This window comes from Neolamprologus multifasciatus, chromosome 10 (genome assembly GCF_963576455.1).
Source record: "Neolamprologus multifasciatus chromosome 10, fNeoMul1.2, whole genome shotgun sequence".
Taxonomy (NCBI): Eukaryota; Metazoa; Chordata; class Actinopteri; order Cichliformes; family Cichlidae; genus Neolamprologus; species Neolamprologus multifasciatus.
The window spans coordinates 16,743,756-16,765,732 of record NC_140448.1 but is presented as its reverse complement, the minus strand read 5'-3'; the positions used below and the strand labels follow the sequence as shown (position 1 = coordinate 16,765,732).

Genomic DNA, 21,977 nt, shown 5'->3' with positions numbered 1-21,977 from the left:
TTTGTGGCACAGACCCAACAAGGTGCTGGAAACATTTCTCAGAGATCTTGGTCTATATTGGCAGCTGCTGCAGATTTGTCACCTGCACCTGCACAAAGTCCGGTTCTGCCATATCCCAAAGGTGCTCTGTTGGATTGTAATCTGGTGACAGCGGAGAACAGCGAGTATTTCGAGCACAGAGAGCTCACTGTCACATCCAGGAAACAACTTTGAGATGATTTGCGTTTTACGACCAAGTGTGTTAACACTGATGTCATAACGCAATGGATATGGTCAGCAACAAAACTCAGGTAAGCTGTTGTGTTTAAACAATGCTCAGGTGGCATAAAGTGTGCCGAGAGAATATACCCCTCCCACACATTTATACCACCACCACTAACTAAGCCAGGTTGGATCCATGCTTTGATGTCTTTTGCACCAAATTCTGCCTCTATCTGGGTTTAACATTCTATCAAATGTTAAAAAAGACATTTTCACCCATAGAAAAACAATTTTCTTTTTTCAGGCCATTCTCTTTAAACCCTAGAGATGGCAGTGTGGGAAAATCCCAGTAGATTATCGCTTGAAATACCAGCCAGTGTGGCACAAACGACAATGCCATATTCAAAGTCACTTAGATCATTTTTTCCCCATTCTGATGCTCTATTTGGACTTCAGCAGCCTGCATTGACCATGTCTATATGCCTAAATGCACGGGGCTGCTGCCATGTAGGTGGCTGATTACATATTCATGTTTAAAAACAGCTGAACACCTATATTTTAAAAATATATATTTCTATCAAAAATACGCACACAAAAAAGAAAGTAAAAAAAGACCTAGACTCTTTATTATTTGCAAAGCTAAATAAAGCTATTAAATCCTAAAAGACCAACTATAGGCATGACAGTATAAGTCACAGTTAAGACATGATCTGAGATGTTTTAAAAATATTTCACTTGCAAGAAGCCAATTATAAGCAGAAGCAGAAATAGTAAGCCTTTGTCACCACTGCTCACTGAGGAACAAAGCATGAAGAATTGTTCTCCAGGGGTTTTGGTTCATTTTCTCCAAAATGTTTCATCATTCATATAGCATCCAAAAATCATTATATCACACAGGGACACTAATTACTTGGGTAGCTTACTCTCAGAGCAGTCACAGTGCAGCAGCAACTCTAAAGCGTGGCACAGAGCCATGTCTAAGAGTCGCCACATTTCGCAGAGGTGGGTGATCTAATAAGCTACAGTATATACATTCTGTTCTCCATGTGGGAAGAGGTGGGACATCAAATAATCTACATCAAACAGCCTTGGCCTGTGCCCAAGCAAACTGATATATGTGAAACTATGGTAATTGTGGAGAAAGGAAAATAAAAAGCCCACTCTTCTGAGTAACACATATTTGTTACTCATAGGGAATCCACCATAAGCATACTGATTAAAAATACAACAATGGCATCTGCAGCAGCAGAGTGTGCGGTTACTTTTGTTTTTACCGTGCTCTATTTTGAGCCTCCCTGCTGGTTTTCTACTGTCACCCGACATCATCACAAATGTTTAGATAGAACTGGTGTAAAAATGGGACGCCGGGCGGTTTTTGAATTACACTGTGGAAAATAAGCTCAAGTCTCAGATTCAAGCGAGCATGAATGCATTTACTCCGCATCATGCTCTGTGTTATGTAGGAAGGAGAAGGATTTCCTTCCATAAGCGCTCTTATATGGAAAGGCTGATGAAAAAAGACAAAGATGTAAAAAAATAAAATAAAATAAAAACAAAACTCAAAACCACCCGAAGGTCATGCAACTGAGAAGCTGTGTGAAATCCATTGTTTGCCATTGACAGATGCATATCTGCTCTCAGAGGATAATACATGGAGCTATTTAAAAAGCTGATATCCATGCGGTCCTCAGCGGAAAACAAATAAGCCAAAACACTTGTGAGATTATTACAAACATGTCATTCAGACGGCTTAAAATAGAGAGACAAATATACACAATTCCAGCCAAGCGCAAAATGAATCTTGGTATTAATAAATCTCAGAGAAGACACTGGCAACAGATAGGATGTGCTTTTTCCAAAGAGTTTTTTAATATAATCAATGAGCTTCTATTGGAGTGATATGGTGGCACTAGAGTGATCTGTTTTCACAGCCTACTCAGTGGATGGGAAAAAGCACCATCTTACCTTTGTAAGATGGTGCTTTTTCATTTTTTGCATTAAGATAAAGTGTTCCACCTGATTAATGTCACAGCTGAGCGGTTCAGACTGGAAATTTCATCCATTTGACAAACAATCCCAATCTCTCTCTTTGAGCTCACGCTGCCTTTTCCTGCTTATTATTTTCCCCCTTCCTTCCATTTTTCAACTTTCGTTCAACTTAATTTTAACTTGAGCTTACTTCATTTATTAAAACTCTTATTGGAACAGGTTGAGAACAGGAGGAACATCTCTCCATCATTACTGCTCACAGGGAGAGGAAAAGAAGGACGTATGTGTGCATGTGAAAGCACACAGAGCAGTAAGTCAACGGAAACTAAAGCTCGACACATTTTGTTCCTGTCCATTACTATAAGTGGGGTGAATAGCGGTCCACAAACTAATGTGAAACCTTCCTAGAGTAAATAAGAGCAAACTTAAATTAAACAGTGTATTTTCTCTGAGTGAACATGCTCATTAAACCTCTCTCTCTGTAAGACTCCTTTTCCAAAACACAGAAGGCTTATGAAGCAGCTTTTTGGAGTGTCAGCTTTTGTTGTTGCCAGCAATACTGGGTCAGTTAATCTGGATGGTCTAAAAAGCTCCAGGCAACTGCGTTCAGTTTATAAGCTATACAGTGAGTAGCAGTACTTTACTGGGACTGGCAATCACACTTTATCATTCAGTCACGATGGTCCCTGAGCTGCTGGATGTTGTTTTTAGATTTAAAACTAAAGTATCCAGAAATCCTTTACTGCCATTGGGTAGAAATTCAATAATAACCTTATATGTACCTATATGTAGTGTAATTCAAGCAGTTGGAGAGGAAGCTACTTCTGCACATACTCTTTGCTCCACCAATATTATTTAGAAACTCTTGAGTGTGGTGGGAGACTCTAGCCAATCACAGGGTTTTCAGAGAAAGCGCTTTCCTGATGGCTGTACTATGTATGCAAATCCATACAGACTTTCTTCCAAATAGTGCAGGAAAGGTTAACAACCTTGTATTTAAAATAACTGCACACAACGTGGAACAAGGAAGATAGACTTAAATTATCATTCATAATGATCATCCATCTACCGTATTTTTTGGACTATAAAGCGCACTTAAAATCCTTAAATTTTCTCAAAAATTGACAGCGTGCCTTACGTATGAATTCTGGTTGCGCTTACTGACCTCGAACTCATTTTATGTGGTACACGGCGCTCAAAAATCTGCCAAAAATGTTTTGGTATGATTTTGGTAAGCTACGAAGCCACACTGATGGATTGACGGCGCATTACGGCTACTGTAGTCAGGAGCCTTGCGGAGTAATCTGGGTCCAAACTCCGCTTCCAGTCCCAAAGTCAAACGAACACTGCGGCATCACTGAGAGTTAAAAACTGTCTAAATTCTTTCATCTTTAATAAAATGATCAATGTTGCTGCTTTACCCGTTTGTTAAATTAAGTTTAACATCCAGGCATCCATGAAAACAGAACTTAAATTTAACGGAGTTAGATGTAAGCAGGAAGTTAGCTCGCTAGTTTCCACCTAAACATGATATAAGCATGTTCTGACTGAGAGATTTCTGGAAAAAAAAACAAAAAACGTACAGCTCTGCTATCACTTTCAATGAAGACAGAAAACTAAACAGCAGTGACTTTTGTAGGGTTACTAAAGTGGGACTAGCTGGTATATAATGATGTGCTATGTGATCGCTAGCAACACAGCTATGTTAGCGTAACATAAACACAGTGAAGCTGGAGGATGATCGCTAACTTTTTACCACTCGATAAGTTAGTGTGAGGGTTCCTGATGGTTAGGGACAAATGCAATCGCATGGCAGGATGCTGTAAACAGACCAAACTTCAGTTAGGAGAACAACTGAGATAATCTATCCAAAATATGAGGTTAGTCATTATTATACTGCAACAACATGGGAATAGAGCAGGTGCGAGAGACTTCAACATGAATCAATGGTACAGAAGTGGAGGAAGCTAGAAGAATGAGTTGAGTAAAGTTTGACTTATCTGACTGTTTTGCTTCACTTAATGCACCTTATAATCCAGTGCGCCTTATGGTCTGAAAAATACGGTACCATACTGAAAACAGGACCGCTAACTTAGTCAGTTTGCATGTGTGTCAGTGATATTAGAATACAACCCCGTTTAGGACCATTATTTGTCTTATTGCTCTACCATGCTGTGCTTAGGAATGATGTCTTGCCAGTAGCAAGACTCTGATTTACCTTTGAACATCTCTATTTGACACTGAAAGAAAACTTTTCAAAATTCTGTGTTTGCAGGAAGTTTCCCTCTTTTATCTAACCATATTCATAGTGACTGGATAGGTTTTGTTGATGAAGGTTAAATGTTTGAATTGAATGTTGCAAATATTTAAGCCTTCTGCGAACGACATCCAAACAATCAGGCACAGATGTGTCTAATTCAATTTAATGTTGATGCATCTCACAGCTTCTGCTGAGCACACGTATCAAATGTGCTCTTTTAGTGGGAGGGCCTGAGGGTGGAGAGAGTAGAGGGCAAAGGGAGGATGAGAGCTGCACCTGTATATTCCGGCTCTTTTTGCCATTTGCAGCTTTAAGGTGGGAATACTTTGGAAGTAATGCTCTAAACATAAAGAGTAAAGGATTTTTTAAAAAATGTTAAATCATTCATTAATGCGGGCATTCGATTAATTCAGCTTACGATAAATGATAAAGGCGGTGCATTTATTAAATGGTACACTGTACTAGCCAGGAGAATGTTATTATGTTGGCTACAAATGAAACTGGCACAGGTCCTGGCACACAAATGGATTAAACACTGCACTTAAAAACAGCAAAAAAAACCAAAAAAAACCCCAAAATTAAAAAATGCAATTAACTACTAAAAGGACAGAAACATAAAACAATTCGTTGGAAAAGCAAAAAAATAAATAAATAAAATGCTAATAACTTGGAGAGAAAATAAATGTCAACTATTGTTTCCCTGCTAGCATGTCTCCAACCTGGACAGCCGAGAACAGTCTCAGCCGAGAACAGTCTCAGCAGAGAGGCGCTTGCGGCTCTAGTAAATTTATGTTAATATGCAACTTTTTCCACTTTCCTCTGTCCCTTCCTCACCTGCATGCCACCACTCGGCTTCTTGTGATTTAGCAGCAGCTCCACAGCTCCCACCACTTCCTTGCGAATTGCATGCAGCAGGGCGTCGCCAACATACACGTTGAAGCTCAGCAAGAGTTCGATGATTTCCAGGTTCTCGTTCTCAATGGCAATCAGCAGAGCTGTGCGGCCGAGAGGGTCGATGCAGTTGATGTTGATCTTGAAGTAGATCTCAGCCTCCTGCCAAAATAAAGTGATTGAAAGCCAGAGTTTGTTTCAAGACCTACTCTGGGACTCTGGGGTTCATTGATTATGGAGGAAGACACACAGGGAATGAACATTTTTGAAAGGAACTGTAAACTCTTCGCACCTTTTGTAACTGAACAAGCTACTAAAAGTTTGTAGTTTTTCCTCAGAATCTGGAGGAGTGGAGTGGGAGTGAGTTTACCAGATCTCTGTAGCTCACTTCTCTTTTGTATCTGCATTTGAAGCTAGCAGCACAAGACTAAGCTCGCCACTACTGCTGGCATAACACAACTCAATATCCAGTTGAACTGTTGGCAGTCACGTTGAATTGTGGGGAATGTAGGAATAAGAGTACCCCATGTTTCTGCTGCATTGATTTTACCCTTTATACTTTTCTTTTTTAACTTACTGTTTTGTAAGTAGCTTTCTGTCATTAGCTGCCTACACAATATTTGAAGAAATATCACAACAAAAAGTAAGTTGTAAGAATGGGCATATAACATTTTTAAATAGAGATTTTTGTTTTCAGAACAGATTTAAAGCAAATGACTTTCTCCAAGTTTATGAAAACAATAATCTTTTTAAATGTTAAAGAAAGGAAAAAAAGACATCAGATTATGCAGATGTCCCTTCTTAATCTCTATATGGACAAGCCAAGCGGGCAAACTATCACAAGTTTTTATTGTGGATTGTGATGTCATTTGTCACTATATTGCTAGATGACATGTCCTGATATATTACAATTTTCAGCCTCTCCGTTGCTACGGGACTACAAAGCAGCTGCTCCCTGCCAACACTTTGTCTCTGCTACTGGTTTCTATAAAGAGCCTGCGTATTATTTGAAATGCATAGCAATTATTATGATTTTGCATCCTGCCCATGAATCTTCCAATCTCTTCCACGTCAATCAAATTACATTAACGCTTTAATATTGAGCCATTCCCTCATCCATAATTTTGAGCTTGATGCATCTGCATTAATTCGTCCCTTTATCAGTCAGTTTCTCCATTCCTCCACCCAAACACACACACCTCAAGCGCTTGCTTGACACTCGCATAGTCCCCTTTCTCGACGGCTCCAAGGTAGGCTTTCTCTAAAGGTGACAGCTCCGACTCGGCCCGCACAATTCTCAACGGGATTCGGTCCCGGTATGAGGAGCTGTCAGTCCGCCGGTAGTAGAGCTGTGACATCTCTCTAAGCTTCAGCTGACCAGCACCCTGTTAACACTGCTACAGCTGCTGCTGGGCTGCTGGGGTTCACACTAGAGAGGATAGAGACAAAGCTGTAGAATAAGCTTGTTGTTGGTTTTTGCATAACAAGTAGGACAAGAAGGAAAAGAGAGGACAGCAGATACACATGCAGAGCAGAAAGGGCTGTAATACTGAGATGAAGCTACAATAGTAGTTGACCCCTCTCCATTTATTACATGCGCTACATGATCTAATTAAGAACTGCCTGTTTATAAGTGTTTTCCTACAAACTGTGCAAGAATTACGGTTGAATAAAAGTTTAAATGTAATATAAGTAATGAGAGTGAACAGCCTAGACAGATGTCGAGCTCAACACATGATAAATCATTTAAATATTATGGTTTTATTTGGAAATAAAGATAAAAAATGCTTTTTATTGTTCTTGTAGCATTTAGTAAGTTTCAAGCGCTCAGAATCTAACGTCAGGCAATGTTTACATGCTGGCAAAAATCAAGGATAAAAATGTTTAAGTTGTGAGGTAGGAAAGAAATCAAAAACGCCTCTACTGCATTGTTTTCCTCTGGTGTCCTGTTAGAGAGCTCTAAACTAAAGCAGAAAGATCAAGCGTAGACATGACAGCGGCTGCTCCTGCTGAACATGTTTCACAAACAGCCATCACGATACACAGCACACACTGCAGGAAAATACTTTGCAGCTGCACTGGATGGTACGATTCATTAAATCTCAAGTTTCTAACTGCTTTATGTAATGTGCTTAATCATTACTAGTTGACCGACACGTTGCATCTTCTCAAATAATATGCACTTTGTTTTATTTCCTCTGGCAACAGTCCCTGGGTTCTTCACAATCTAAAACATCTCTAAATATATTGTAACATTGAAATACTGAATGTAGATAAAAAGATGAGATAATATTGTTTAAATCGTGTGAAAAGCAGCATTAGTACAATGCTTCTGTCACAAACCCATTTTAAAATTCAAAACTGGAGCAACCATAATAATGACTGAAAACTAGCATCTGTGCGGATGTGTCGACTGTCACCTCTGAACATATTTCCAAAATATTCTGACAGCCCTCAGAGAATTTAAAACCAAAATGAGCAAAGCAGACAAGAACACAGAAAGTGCCGGAGATGAGGGCGAAATATAAACCAGGTGAGTCAAAAACAACATTAAGTGGAAAACGCTGCACAGTAGTAAACATAACAAAAAACAAGAGGTTGAAGCAGTTAGTGCCTAAAGGCTCCCCTCTCTCTCTTCCCACCGTCTCAGGACAACTCATTACTGCATCTATCTGAAAAATAATGAGCCTAATTAGTTTATGAGAACAAGCCGAAATGCAGCGATTTCTTTAATAAATATGAGTAAAAATATTCATGCTGTGCCCATAGTCCCACATCCTAAAATAGCACATTTAAAGGCACAGTTCAAAACTTTTGATGCTATCATTATTGGCTCTTTTACTGATATGAGAACATGGTAGGTTTGGATATAGTTTGTTTCCCCTGTGTTTCCTGTCGTTCTGAGTTAATCTGCTTCAAGTGGTCAAGTCCTTCTTTCATAATCATCAGTGTGATATCAAACTTCTAGCATTACCCACAGTTAAAAGGATGATAAGGGTACTTTGTAAAACACTGTAACAAAGATTTAATTTAAATAAACAAGCTGTGTGATTGGTTATGCTTTCAGTTTTAGGTGTGAGAACTTGTCTTTTTTTCAGTCTGCTGTTAAGAATTCAGATGTTGAACATGATTGATCATCTATAGGAGCAGAGAATGTCTAAGATTGATTAAAAGTCTTAAAAGTGGATAATATTAAAGGAAAACAATATTTTCCTTTGATCCTGTCTGGACCTGCATTTTGATGGCAGCATTTCATACCTCATCTGAGATCCTTAGTTTGATTTGACAGAGACCAGTTTACCTGTATGAGTAATTGCATGCAACTGTCAACATAAGGAGTCTGTTTAGCAGAAAACTAAACTCTGCTTTCAGTACAACAAGTGGTTTATGATAAAAACAAGTAGCAAAGCACAAGCCAAACAAAACAATGTGTATCTGTGTTTAAAAAAACAAAATTATAATTTAATTTTGCTCAAAAACAACACAGTAAGTTACATCATCAGTGTTCTCTGTGACCTAACTATATTGGTTTTCATTTGTTTGCTAAAATACTATAATGTTTTAGACAAGAGTGTGTTTTAGTGTTTATCTGACACACAGATTAGATCAGGCTACATATTGCAGTGTGAGGGTTATGTTATATTTTCTGGTGCTTGCTTGAACCTGCGACAGAAGACCTGCCTCAAAAGACAGCCGCTATTAAGGGAAGCTGCCAGCCAAGCAGAAACACTACAAAAGGTACGGCCTGTTGATAGCTCTGTGTGCAAATACTGAAACGCACACGCAGGGGCCCACGCTCAGTAGCGCACGAGCCAATACACACAACCACGCACGCACACGCGCGCGCACATACAGAGGTAGCCTTTCTGTGCACTGGCTCTCTTTCCCTAATGAGTTTGGCGAATTCAATGCATTATTTGGAAATGGGAAATCTCAGCTGTTTGATTACACGGTGCAGCAGCGCACCAACACCACGGCAGGGAATCTTTTATTCTGAAAGTTGTAGTTCTCAAGCAGCATCGAATGGATTTCCAACAGACCATGCAGCATATTTAAAGCCCACTGCGCTTACAGTACGAGTGAAAACAATCATTAAACTGCCACGGTTTTAATTTTTTATCAGAAATCTTCCGAGGGTAACATGCCTTACTCTTGTCTGCTGAAGAGCCTTATATAGTCAAAGATCAGTAGTAGTACACAGAAGCAAATGACAAACCTTTGGGATGATGGACATTGGAACTTCGCTCAGGGAGCTCAGTGGTCTTCCTGTGGAAAACAGCATGAAAATAATTCGCCTCAACTTCTTGGAATTTGTATCCCCATAAATGTAGAAACAGCAGTGTGAAAATCCCGCTTGTTAGTGTTAGAGATGTCAGCGCGTCTTTTTCCTGTTGTTTTTTTTTTTTTTTTTTAGTGAAGTACGCATTCTTCCTTCTCGTTTTTTGGAGACTTCTTAGCACTCCTCCCGAGAATCCACATTTGGTCAGGTTTAATCACGATTTCCATTCCGTCTTTTAAGGAGGGGGTGCGGGAAAAAACGCAGACCGGCTCACACCGCATTAAACTCACCGCGCAACAAATCCTGGAGACGAAAATAGGCAACAACAACCAAGTTCCCTCGGTGGATTACACCTGCTTTTTCAACGCCTCCAGTTTTCCCCAGGATGTACATCCACCAGTGTTCTTATCCACCTGTTGGAGGTGATTGAGCGAAAAGCAGCGCCTCCGGAAATAAACGTAGAGCAGCCAGATGCCTGGCAGGCGGTCTGCGGAATAATGCTGCTGCAGACGGGTTGTGCGCACTTGGAGACGCATCGAACACAGTGGCACTGCAAGAAGAAAGGGAGAAAAAAAAAAAATCTTAGCAAGCAAGTCAGCCAGGCGTTTAGTCTCACTTCCACTGAATGAAAGTTACACTTTACAAACTACATGATTCCACCTTCACATTCAGCTGCTTATCCAATGAGTTGTGGGAATTTGATTAGCACCAGAAGCCAGGAAAATTCACTAAAAATCACATAAATATCAATCCGATTAGTTATTTTTGATTAAAGGCGTTTAAAACTGACACACAATTCGGAATTCAACTCAAATTGATGTGGAGAAAAGAGACATATGTAGAATATTCACCAGACTCACTTACTATTTGAATGTTTAAGAATTGGAATGACTAGAAGAACTCTTTGAGATTTATCACCTAATGAGGCTTAAACCAGGTTCACTGTGTTTTACTGATTTGTTTATGTCAGTTATACTATGGATGCCTATAGGAAGAGAATTGACTGAGGCAGCTCACATCCCTTCTGTCTTAATTATCAGTGACCTGGACAAACTTCAGCTCCTTGGATTTGGCACTAAACCAGGCCTTCTTCAAACACAGTTCCTCTCTCCCTCCCTGATCTACACATTTGGCTGTGTTGTAAATTCTTCTTAAAAGTGTGTAGGGGAGACCGGGGGTAGTTGTAACGTGGGTCAGTTGTAACACTTCCAATTTCTCCAATCAGGGCTAAGTTTCAAATGATGTGACTCATCCTGTGCATGCCCAACTCAGTTCTGCTATCACATGTGAAAAATCAGCACATTTTGTCAAACACAGACAATTTAACACACAAAAAAGTAATTTGTATGCCAAAAAGTAAGTTGTTCTACTTTATTTCAATTTCTAATAGCATTATCTGCTTTGCAGTTAAACTCATCAAACTTAAATTGTGTTAGTTGTATGTCTATGGGGATATATTCTGTGTAGGTCTTTAGTGCTAATGTTTTAGCCGTTGGCTATAATGTTAGCTAGTTCATGGCTATAGGAGTCTGTGTCAGTTGTAACAATAATGCAGATGTTACAACTTACCACACTATTACTTTAACTTATATTAAACAAGTTGGGGCAACGACATCAGCAGAGAGAGGTTCACTGGTCGCTTTTGTATATGCGGTTAATGCCATTGGCAACACAATTCCTCCACTGCTTGTGTTCCCACACATACATTATGCAGACCACTGTGTCAGAGATGGACCAGTAGGAAGTATTGGTAATGGAAATAAATCAGGATGGGTGCAAGAAACAGATTTCCTCATCTTTCTGAAGCACTTTGCAAACCACACCAAGGTAAGCCGTGATAAAAAGTAATGGAATTGCGATGCTGGTGAACAACTACATTTTTTCAGCTTCATTGTTATGTTCAAAATTGGTGCAAGAGTTGCAGGTTATAATGCCCACTGAGCCAATGAGGCCAAACTCAAGGAAGACCAACCAGTTGTAACTGTAACAAAATATGTTACAACTAACCCAGACTATGGGGTTAATTGTAATATTTCACTCTTTGTGTTTGAGACCATACCATGCAATGGGTAATTGTGCTGCAGAGAAAATAGCTGCACTATTTAATAGCAGAGACATGTAAATACTTTGCATTACATTTTCAATCCACTACCTTAAAAGAGCTCCAAGCTACAGACAGAAATGTGAAAAATGTTACAACTATCCCCGGTCTCCCCTAATGTTGTTGAAAGTTTAGTCATGTTCAAAGAGTCTCCCGGCCAGACTCGGTCTTTGTGTTTTGCTGTGTGAGAGTTTATGTTGGCAGAAAATGCATTTAAACTGCAGGTCCGGTCACAATGAAATGTCACCGGGGACACTCATTTGGCTACAGAGAGCGTTTGATTATTCACTGTTTGCTGCTGCCAGGACGGATACACTGGATCCACACATTGTTTTGACTGGATACAAGAAAGATATATGGGCTTTGACCGCTTATCCATCTTCCTTTGTACTCTGCTCTTGCTCATTCACAGCTAGTCAATGTAATCATTCAGAAATACTGGACGGTATATTCACTGTAACAACACACAGTGGATTACCAGTAATAGCTTGATAGGGTCTTTGTTTCATGCATGCTTACAAATACATGTCAACTTAGTCTTCAAAGAAAAAAAAAGAAAGAATCTCCCCTTCTCTATTTGCACTTTCGGCATCCTCTTGAGAAATTTCTTAATTAAAATTAATTTAATGCGTCATGTCTCTGCTGCTAATTTCTTTGATGTACTCTGTGGAGTCAGATTAAATGACTATACCCGTGAGGCTGCAGGGTTCCCTGCTCTCACCCTGAATCCCACATGTAGGCTACTTTAAAGCAACTCTCTGTCTCCCTCGACTCAGCCTTTTTTAAAAAAAAATCTGGTTCATTCATAATTGTTACGATCTATCACCAGAACAAGGAACGCTTGCTTTTAAAGCATGATCACCTGCAGTTTTACAGACCAATGAATTTGAATTAGTCACCTGAAAGTGATTTAGGAACATACATCCAAAGCAGCTGAGTGCTGATCCAGAAAAGAAGGTAGTTAATTGAATTACACATTCAAAATCAACGTGGAATATTTTATTTTTACTGCTCAATCAAAGACATGGAAGACATTGGAATCTGCTATAGTAGAAATACTCTTAGACATAACATTTGTGTATTTGAACAAGCATTTTTTTAAGAAGGTGTGAAGCAGATTTGGTTGTGTGTAGAGCACGTTAAAATACTTCTCCTACACAGCATTTGTGTGGCCGACTGGTCAGAAAACATGAAATGTTTTTGATTCTAAAAATAGCCCTGAGGCCAATTCTGCTCCCATAAAAGGCCTTTTAAAGGTGATTGATTGGAACAGACTTTTAAACAACATGTAATGCAATGTGGAGAGGGGTAGAAAACCAGCAGAAGATTCCTCCTGCCTCTTAAATTTTTAAGTTTTAAGCTGCCTAGTGACACCATAGACATTTTGCTGTAATGAAGGCAACACTTCTTACGCTGGTTGATTGAATTTTGCCTCAAGGCGAAACACAGTATGGCTTCAGTAGCAGAGGGATTCAAAATCAGGGGGCTTCTTTTCTGTTTTTGTTCAAGAGATGCTTGCTAATGGTGAATTACCCTCATCAGAAATGCGGTGTTGCTTTACTTGTTAATACAAACGCTCGAGCATACTGAAGAGTGGGCACAGAGCTGTTGGTTTGAACTGCTCTGCTGCTGCAGCACATTTTGTGCTTTTGGTGTGTGTGTTTTTTGTCCTACTAGAGTTTTGCAGTAACTTATCACAATGAAAACTTGGCCATTTATGAATAAGCAGGACTGTAGTACAGTTGAGACGGTTCAATTTTTCTGGTCACGGTGAGAGATTAGGCAGGAGAATGTGTGGCAGGTAGTTTCTGTAGCTACAAAGCAAACAGGCACCGTCTTTGTCTGTGAAATGTAACATGGCTCCTGTTCCAGTATGAGCATCCAGTTGGCAGTGACAGCTCCCTTTGCAGCATCCCCTCTGTCCGTCTGTCTCCTCCCCCTCTTTCTTGTTCATATCACTCCCTCACACTCTCACACAGCCGCAGGTTAGACCCATGTTTCCTCTTCACCTCCACTGCCGGCCTCATCCTAAGTGTCACCCTTTAGCTGAGTCGAACCTTACTGCATAGCGTCTGCTTTTGTTCAACACAAGGCTACATAAAGTAACTTAAAGGTTTTCATAACCCCTCTTTTCCTCTGCTTGCATAGGTGGGAGTTGAGCTATATTTTGTATCAGTTGCTCAGGGAGTTCCCTGAGGTAAGAGTGGCCATCCAAGCTGTTTGAATCATCATTACTCTCATGCTCTCTGAGAGGTTACTGGGTAATTAAAATTGATCTGTCTCAGTTGTCCCTGGAGATGCGTCGAGGCCGAGCCCCCCCACCCTGGATCCCCAACACGCAGAGTTCATATTTGTTACAGTCAGCAAAAATTATAGAAAAGAAGAAGATTGTCTCAGCAACACACAGTGAAGGATTGTAATTTGCTTTTTTATTTCCTCATATTGGCGAGGCACTGTCGTAGGTGGAAAACTACAATGGATTTTATTTCCTATCCCTTCATTTTTGCATAAGATAAATGAGTCGCCTTAAAAATCCTCTTATATAAAACTAATCTGCTCTGCAGAATAAATTTTATCCAAGTAATTCCTGCTTGGATTGTGCTTTTCTAAAATCATGTCATCTCATCTACTAAAAGAATTGATCTTATTTTTTTCAGGGGCACTGTATAAAGAAAGCCTGGTGAATGACTGTCCTCACAGCTCAGGGTTCATGCGCCAAAAACACTGCAAAGAAGGAAGCTTGCCTTACTTAATTTTCTTAATTGTCTTACAAAATTTTAATGGCTAAATATCACATGATAGACTAAGTTTATTTGTAAACTAGAAAGTACTTTTGGCTGCTCTTTTATTTCCTAAAGGGTTGCCTCAGCGGATGCATCTGCATGCTCGATTTGGCACTGATTTTACACTGGATGTCCTTCCTGATGTGACCCTCCAATTTATCCCAGCTTGTGACCCCCCCTCTGGCTGAGTTTGTGCCTCCCCGTAGTTTTGAATCAACTTTAACTAAATGCATAATATGCTTTTGTTTTTTGGTTAGATTGTTGAGAGCTTAAACCTGTAAGTGGAGATTGGTGTGCATTTGTTGGTAGAGAATAAGATTAAAATGGAGTTTGTCATTAGTTTCATGTGCAAACACACCTCTATTAAATATGAAGCAATCATGCACATATCCCCAGAGTAATGGTATTGTCTTCTTATATACAAATACAGTGCAATTAGTACAAATTTCAGGGACTTTTGAGAGCTGTTTCCTGTGTAATATCAACACGCTGCAGTTATTTCTTAGAGGTTCCACTATACCAGTGATGCCAAGGATAAGTAAACAGTTCTTCCTAAGAAATCATGGCTTGCTGCAGCAGAAATGCCTCTCACTGCTCAGATATCACTCTCCAGACCCCAGAGAGAATAAACAGATTGTTTCGGAATACACACATGTCATCTCTAAGTACATCCTGCGCTACTGTACACTGTTCACTAACCTCGACTCTTGAAAGAGCAGGTTTGACTCAGCTGCAGTGATCTGTCAAGGACATAGCAGTTACCCGCAGTTATTTTAGGCTTATGTAACTATATCTGTAATACTACTCCCCCCACCCATTTAATTTTGCACAAAATGTTTCCAGAGGCCTGTGTGATATCTTTTTGATTTGTTTGATATTTTTTATAGTGCTTTCTATAAAAGCACAACTGAAAAGTGCTGTTTAAAGTTTCTTTAGAGGACTGAACCATGACAGTTAAGGGGTATTTAGAGGGTCTGATAACAGAAACCATTCAAAGTCACATTTTACCTCTGAGTCCTTTAAAGGCAATTAAAAGAGCCCCTCACTGGCTGCTCTTTCGGTTTTGCCGTAACCATGCTATTATCACTCAAACAGAAGTGGTTGCCCTGGAAATCTCAATAGTTTTCAAAACAACATAATACATTTAAACTGTATTACCATGTTCCCTATTATCTGTCACCTTCAGCCCTACTTTTGAGTGGCACGGCTGCTGCTAAATTGAATGTCTGCTTTTAAAGGCAATAGAAAAGGGGTTGTAATTTAACATTGCTGAAACTTGCTTTTGCACAAATTAATCCATCACTTTCCCAGCTGACAGGGGGAAATGAAAAGAAAAACTTAGGCTGAATAATAAAACAGCAGGCTTTGTTCTGAAGAAATGTACTGGCATACCTTAACACATTTAAATGCAGGAAAGTGGATCCCTTCACCTCTAACACATTTTTTTAAAGATTCATATATAGCCTGGATGTTTATGAGTTTCCTGTGGGTTTTGACAAGCAGCTTGCAGCATACCTTCTTATCTAACACCATTTTGTGAAGTAATTTGCAATCGCTTCTATAAATAGGAAGCAATCTTTGTCCAATGAGTTGTCCACTCAGGTTGAAAGCAGTTTTTGACCCCTGAGGCAGCTTATTGTTGTTGCTGGAGGAGTTATTTTGGTGGACCTTACTGTCTATATATGTTGGAGCTTAGGAGACTCTATAAAAGAGACCTTTTTTTCCTCAAAATTCAATACTGACTTTCTCTTAAAGGTAGAGAGAAAGGGAGAGACCTTCAAATTGTGTTTGCATTTGGGACACTTTTCTTGAAAATGTTGAAAAAATGATTGATGCATCTGAGTATTCTGGTTTATTTTCCATGGGCTTAATAGTTCTTTCTTTATTATTCATCATATATTGCTGTATTTCTACCATTACCAAATGATTTAGAGTAATAGTAGCATTGCGAAGGAGGGTTATACCAGTAAATAAGAATAAAATGGTTAGTTCAACTAGAATTTATCTCAGGCTTTGTTTAATCAAGCACTGTAATAAGCCTGTCAGGTCACCGAGGTGCAGCTCCTTAGTGGCTAAAAGCTTTGACTCAGAGGAAGCAGCTGATTGAAAGATTGTAAAAATCACAAACTTCCTACTTTTTAAGAATACTTTTGCATAATTTTGTTTAGAAACTGAACACCCAAGGAATTTTTATCACACTATGGCACACTATTAGGTTGAAATGATTCAGATCTCTATCAGCTTTATTAACTGTGATGGTGGCAAACAAGGACAGCTGCTTTATAAAACTAATCCAACATTATGTAGAAACAGAGTCCATGATTGAGGAGCTAATGGACTAACACCGTGTTTTGTTATTTTTAATTTGGATGATGGATAATAATTGCTTGCATTTCCAATTAAATATCCAACTGAAAGAATCATTCTGGACAGAAAGACAACTCAATGTTGGGTTTTCTCTATCCCGCTATAGCAATAAAGAACAAAGGCAGAAAACTCAATATAGTCTAAATTCAGACCCACATTTAATTATTAGCATCCAACCAAATACAATTCAGCCTTCTGAAAGCTTAAGCAGACACCAAGAAGTAAAGAAATTTCATGTCAGAAGACTTAAAGCCAAATTTGCTTTAAACTTTCTTTTCTCTTAAATAAGTTCGCCTGACTCTGTCTCTATGAAAAGAGAATCAGACATTTCACTAATTGATAATTCTGAACTCGGGGTCCTCATTACTATCAGTGTGATATTTGGGTCTTGCTTCCTGACTGTCAGATAAATGATCTTATAATCCGAATGTTAGTTTATAAAAGTACATTTATGATTTTACTAGCCCTCTGTGATTGTTTTAGCTCTGCTCAGAAACAGGTATGTCTGGAATAAACTCCCGGAAATAAATTTAATTTGTAGAAAATTATTCATACTTTCATAGTGTTTTTGTAATGATCTGTCCTTAGTTTTACATTTAGTTTTCTGAATGTTTACCGACAAAGACAGATGGTTCTGTATACCATCTGTCTTTGTCTCATTTGTGTCTGTGTGAGATTGTTCTTCTTCTCTTTTAAAGTTTATTTGCTGTTTATTTCAAAGTTTGGTTCCTCGTGTGGTTTTCTGTGTTGTTATATCCCTCCTTTGTTCTTTTCCCTGCCCTCATTAGTGTTTGTGTACCATATTACCCTTCTCTCCCTGCTGTGAATACAGTCTGTGTCTATGTTTGTCAGGTCGTCACTGCAACTCCCTCTTCTTTCTAATCTAATCTGGTTGATTTTGCCCTTGGATTTTCGTTTTTCATGTTTTTGGCCAGTGGTCTTCCTGCCTTCCTGTCTGCAGTGCCATCTGTTGATCACACGAGTTTTGCATATAAAGGCCTGGATTTCATTGCAGAATATTTTGACTCCTTTGGTAATGAAGCTTGTCTCCAATAAAAATGTTATTTTTATTACATTTATCTTCTTGTATTTCATTTTAAGATTACTAAATTTTGTCTTTGCCTTTATTATCTTCGTGATTTTAATGTCTCGTGTAAAGTACTTCCATGACCTTGTTATTCAAAGGTGCTATACAAATAAATTTGCTTTACCGTTGTGTGAAAACTAACAGCATTTAAAATGCAGAGATCAAATCTACTGTGTGTATGTTGCAGTAGATTAGATGCCCTTCAGTATTATAGCATTAAGCTTAGAACCTGGTTTGCATAATGCCTGACTCCATCACTTGTACTGTGTCTGCTGTTGATAATTCCGCAATGGCTCCTATTACTTAACACACACTATTACTCATTACTCACTTTTACTCATTGCAAGGGTTAGCCGAGTGCAGTAAGTTTATTGTAAAGTTTATTGTAAAGGAAGGTCTCACAAAATGTTATTTTGTGAGACCTTCTCCTTTTTCTTTTAGTCTGAAAGCATTTCATTTCAGAAGTGCACTTCACACTGTACCAATGTTGGGAATATTGTAAAATAATTTGAAATTGTACGCCTCCGCCATTGATTTCTGCATGAGGCGTAAAAAGATGATTTAAAAAACTAATTTGTATCGCTAAAGGCAGAAATGTTTGCTCATGTCCTAAACTTCTGTTATAGTCGTGTTCATATCAGTGCTGCAGTGTCAGCATCCAAACAAATTCAGCATCCTGGATTCTGTGACTGCAAAAGCAGTGTGATCCAAACCACTGATGTGATAGGCATTAGTGAAGCTGTTTGCTTTTTAAACCACTTTTCTCCCGACTTGATAATGATGTTTTGTACTAAATGTAACAACATGTAGAGAACAGTTTATCAGGGTTTTAAGTCATTAACACAATATTAACAAGTTATTTTATGTTTTTTATGGTAAAGGTTTCCATAACCTGTTCAGGGGTATGAGTGTTATGGTAATTTTGGGCTTCTGATGATTTCTCTGAACTGGTTTTTTTACCAAAGTGGAATGATTTTACTGCAGAAAAATGTAATAATGAATACGCAAATTGTCAATAGGGGTGAGGTCAGGGCTTTGGGAGGCCATTCAAGATCTTTTCCAAAACCATTTTTCATGTGTGTTTGGAATTATTGACCTATTGGAAAACCCATCTATGTCTGGGCTTTAACCGTCTACTTGCTGATTTGAGATTAGGTTGAAGAATTTGAAGATAGTGCTCTTTAGTCATTATTCCATCCACTTTGTGCAATGTACCAGTATCAGTGGGCACCAAGACAGTCCCAGAGCATGATGCTACCATCGCCGTTCTTGACAGTTGGTACAGTGGTCTTATGTTTGAGAACCTCACCTTTATTTCTCCAAAGATTACTCTTTTTATTAAGGGCAAAGAGGTCAATCTTTGTCTCATCTGACCAGAAACCATTTCTCCAGAAGGCATTTTGCTTGTCAGGCGAGCTTGAAGGTGTCCATTTGGCTTCTTTCTTGGTCGTCACTCTCTCAGTCCGTGGTAATGAAAAACTCCTTCAGTGTGGACAGTGATGCTGGTGTTCCACTAGCTTCCAGTTCATGGAAGGGTTGAGCCTTAGTGGTTTTCTTGAACATCCTAACCAATTTCCTTTCATATGAGGGTGACTGTTTGGCTCCCCTTCCAAACCTGTGGAGTGGTGGCACGCCCAAATAACTTATGTACAGTTTTTTGAATTAATGATCTTCTGATCTCCAGTTGTTTAGAAATGGCTGCAAAAGACATTCCCAACTTCCAAATCTTCTTAAACTTCGTTGGATTTCCTACTTGTTCTGAGTGTTGGTCAAAAATTCTGTCAAAAAATATGTAAGGACAAACTTCCAGTTATAATCAGTGATGAATCACTAATGCAAATTTGTCTATCAAGTTAAAAGACATTCAAGAGTCTTCAGGACAACTTGAGTGTATGTCTTTGAGCCTGCATGTACACTTTTGACCCTGTGTGTATTAGACAAAATCCAAATAAATTCAAACTTCAAATCATAAAAATACTAAAATTACCATAATAAATTACCATGATGAGTAGGGATAAGAATCGAGAACAGGTTCTTGTAGAGAACCAGTTCCCGATTGTTCATTTTTGTGGGGAATTGTCAGTCTGGCTGCTCATCGATCCCACTTGCACTACATTCAGCTGGTGCATCGGTGGAGGGAAATAATGGCACAGTCTGCAACCTGGACAGGGAAATTTCTTTTATTTTTCTTGTCTGTTGCCTAAACAGGACCATTAAATCACTACACACAATTAAATGTCAGATACATTTAATTTAAGTCTGTTCATTAATCTTTGAAGAGTAGTCTTGTATTGCTTTAGAAACATGGAATTGCTTAAACACAGCAGTAAATTTGTTGGGTTTTTTGTCTAACTGAAATGCTTTGGTTTATGTTTCCATTGCACTGATTTCCAACGAGTGGCCAGTGAACTATAAAGTACCCAATCATTCTATGCGAGAGGCATGTGGCTTCTCTTAAATGATGTTTTGACATTATTTTCTTTAAAATAGCACTGCCGCTACAGGTGCGTTTTCTATTTCCTTCTTCTATTGATTTCCTCTCTCACCTCAAGCACAAGCAAATCAGTGGGTTTGGAAGCCTGGAATCATTTGCCTGTATCAGTCTTTAAAAAGGTGGGCACACAGCAGATTTTCTTCCCAGCACGACACAAAGTCAAAGAAAAAATGAACTAAAGGGGAAAAAAGCATCACTTGTGAGATCTGAGGTCTGTAATTGAGAACCATGTAGGGATTTCATGCAAAAAGAAAAAAAAATCTTTGCAAAAGAAAATCTTTGCAAATTCTTTTAAAACATCTCAAAGTAACTCTTGTCACTTCAGTTGTTTTGAGATTTGGATCACACGTCCATAAAAATGTAACAGAGGGACATAGAAAATGTTAAAGCGAGGGGAGGAATAACCGACACAGCTCCGGTTGCTAAGGCTATCGTCCCTCGAGATGCAACTTAGTCCGTCTATGTGTGCGTGTGTGTGTATGTCTGTGCAGCTGCGAGTGTTTTGTATGTGTATGTCTGTGCAGCTGTGAGTTTGTGCACATATGTATGCCTTAAGCATTAGTGTGTGTATGTGTTTGATTTGCTGACAGATCCTCTCACTTCAGAGAATTAATGTGTGAGACTCTATGCCCCAAGGCGGCTGGTGGAGAGCCAGGTGTTACCTCCTGTCTCGCTTCCTCTATCAAGGGCTATGACCAGATGAGGAGTCCAAAGGCCTTTTTTGTGTTTTTTTTTTGGTTTTTTTTTGCAGCAAGCACTACAGAATGATGTCCTGGAGCTATTCAGACAGCCAAACAGAGATGACAAAGAAAGGACAGAAAGAGGACAGAGTAGAGTAAACTAGATCTGTCTTGTTCTGTCTTCACTTGTGTTGTACACCAGCTTCTCATGAGTGTTCAGTGCAGAGTGTTTGGCTTTTGTGTGTCTGACAGACGTGCTGTGTTCAAATGTTCACCTTACTCCAAGTAACAATGCAGCTATTGATTTCTCTGATTGTCCTCTTCCCACCTTCCTTTCAGGCTGACGCAAAGCTGTTTTCGCACTTCCTTCAATGTTCTACTCACTCATTACCGAATTCAACCCTGAAGATAAACAAAGCACCAATTTGCCCATATGAAAACAGATTAATTTAACTGCGCTGTTTTGTTTAAGCTGTTAAATAAATTGTCTTACTGTCCAGTTTTTAGTCAAGTCAGTGTAGTCAGTCAGTGTAGTTGTGTCAAGACCCATTTAGTTCAAGTAGGTTTGTTTTTCTATCTATAGTTTTTTGTATTTGGCAGTAAGTATCTGTCCTGGACTTCCCTTTGCAAACGTAGAAAACCTAAGGTGGGAACAGGAGCCAGAACAAAGGAGACAATGACAACAGAAACGTTATTGATTAAATCAGAAAGCATGATGCAGAGGAGCTAGGGGGAGGTGTGTTTGCAAAGTGGCTTGCAGGAGGTGTATACAGCCTGAAGCATCTGAAATAGCCTACCCTAGGTTGCATGAGTGATGTGTACTGGTAATGAGATTAGCTAATTTC

At 39.1% G+C, this 21,977-nt stretch overlaps 1 protein-coding gene and 1 long non-coding RNA gene across 3 annotated transcripts in view; one reads left to right on the top strand and one right to left on the bottom strand.

Annotated features, from left to right (window-relative positions):
- trpc4a (transient receptor potential cation channel, subfamily C, member 4a) overlaps window positions 1-10,237 on the bottom strand; it is a 28,513-nt gene extending 18,276 nt beyond the window's left edge. The window contains exons 1-4 of one of the 2 annotated variants that reach the window (XM_085174926.1): window positions 9,911-10,237; window positions 9,558-9,607; window positions 6,541-6,770; window positions 5,285-5,503 (exon numbers count right to left, since the gene is read on the bottom strand). In XM_085174926.1, the coding sequence (XP_085031052.1) occupies window positions 5,285-5,503; window positions 6,541-6,699 (378 nt within the window). In that variant the 5' untranslated portion in view covers window positions 6,700-6,770; window positions 9,558-9,607; window positions 9,911-10,237. Of the gene's footprint in view, window positions 1-5,284; window positions 5,504-6,540; window positions 6,771-9,557 lie in introns of both variants that reach the window. The other variant, XM_085174925.1, reaches the window with a different exon arrangement.
- On the top strand, window positions 3,286-4,262 carry LOC146509950 (uncharacterized). The gene is made up of 2 exons (XR_014876478.1): window positions 3,286-4,111; window positions 4,146-4,262. It is a non-coding gene; the product is annotated as an uncharacterized LOC146509950 (long non-coding RNA).
- Window positions 10,238-21,977: the final 11,740 nt, after the last annotated feature.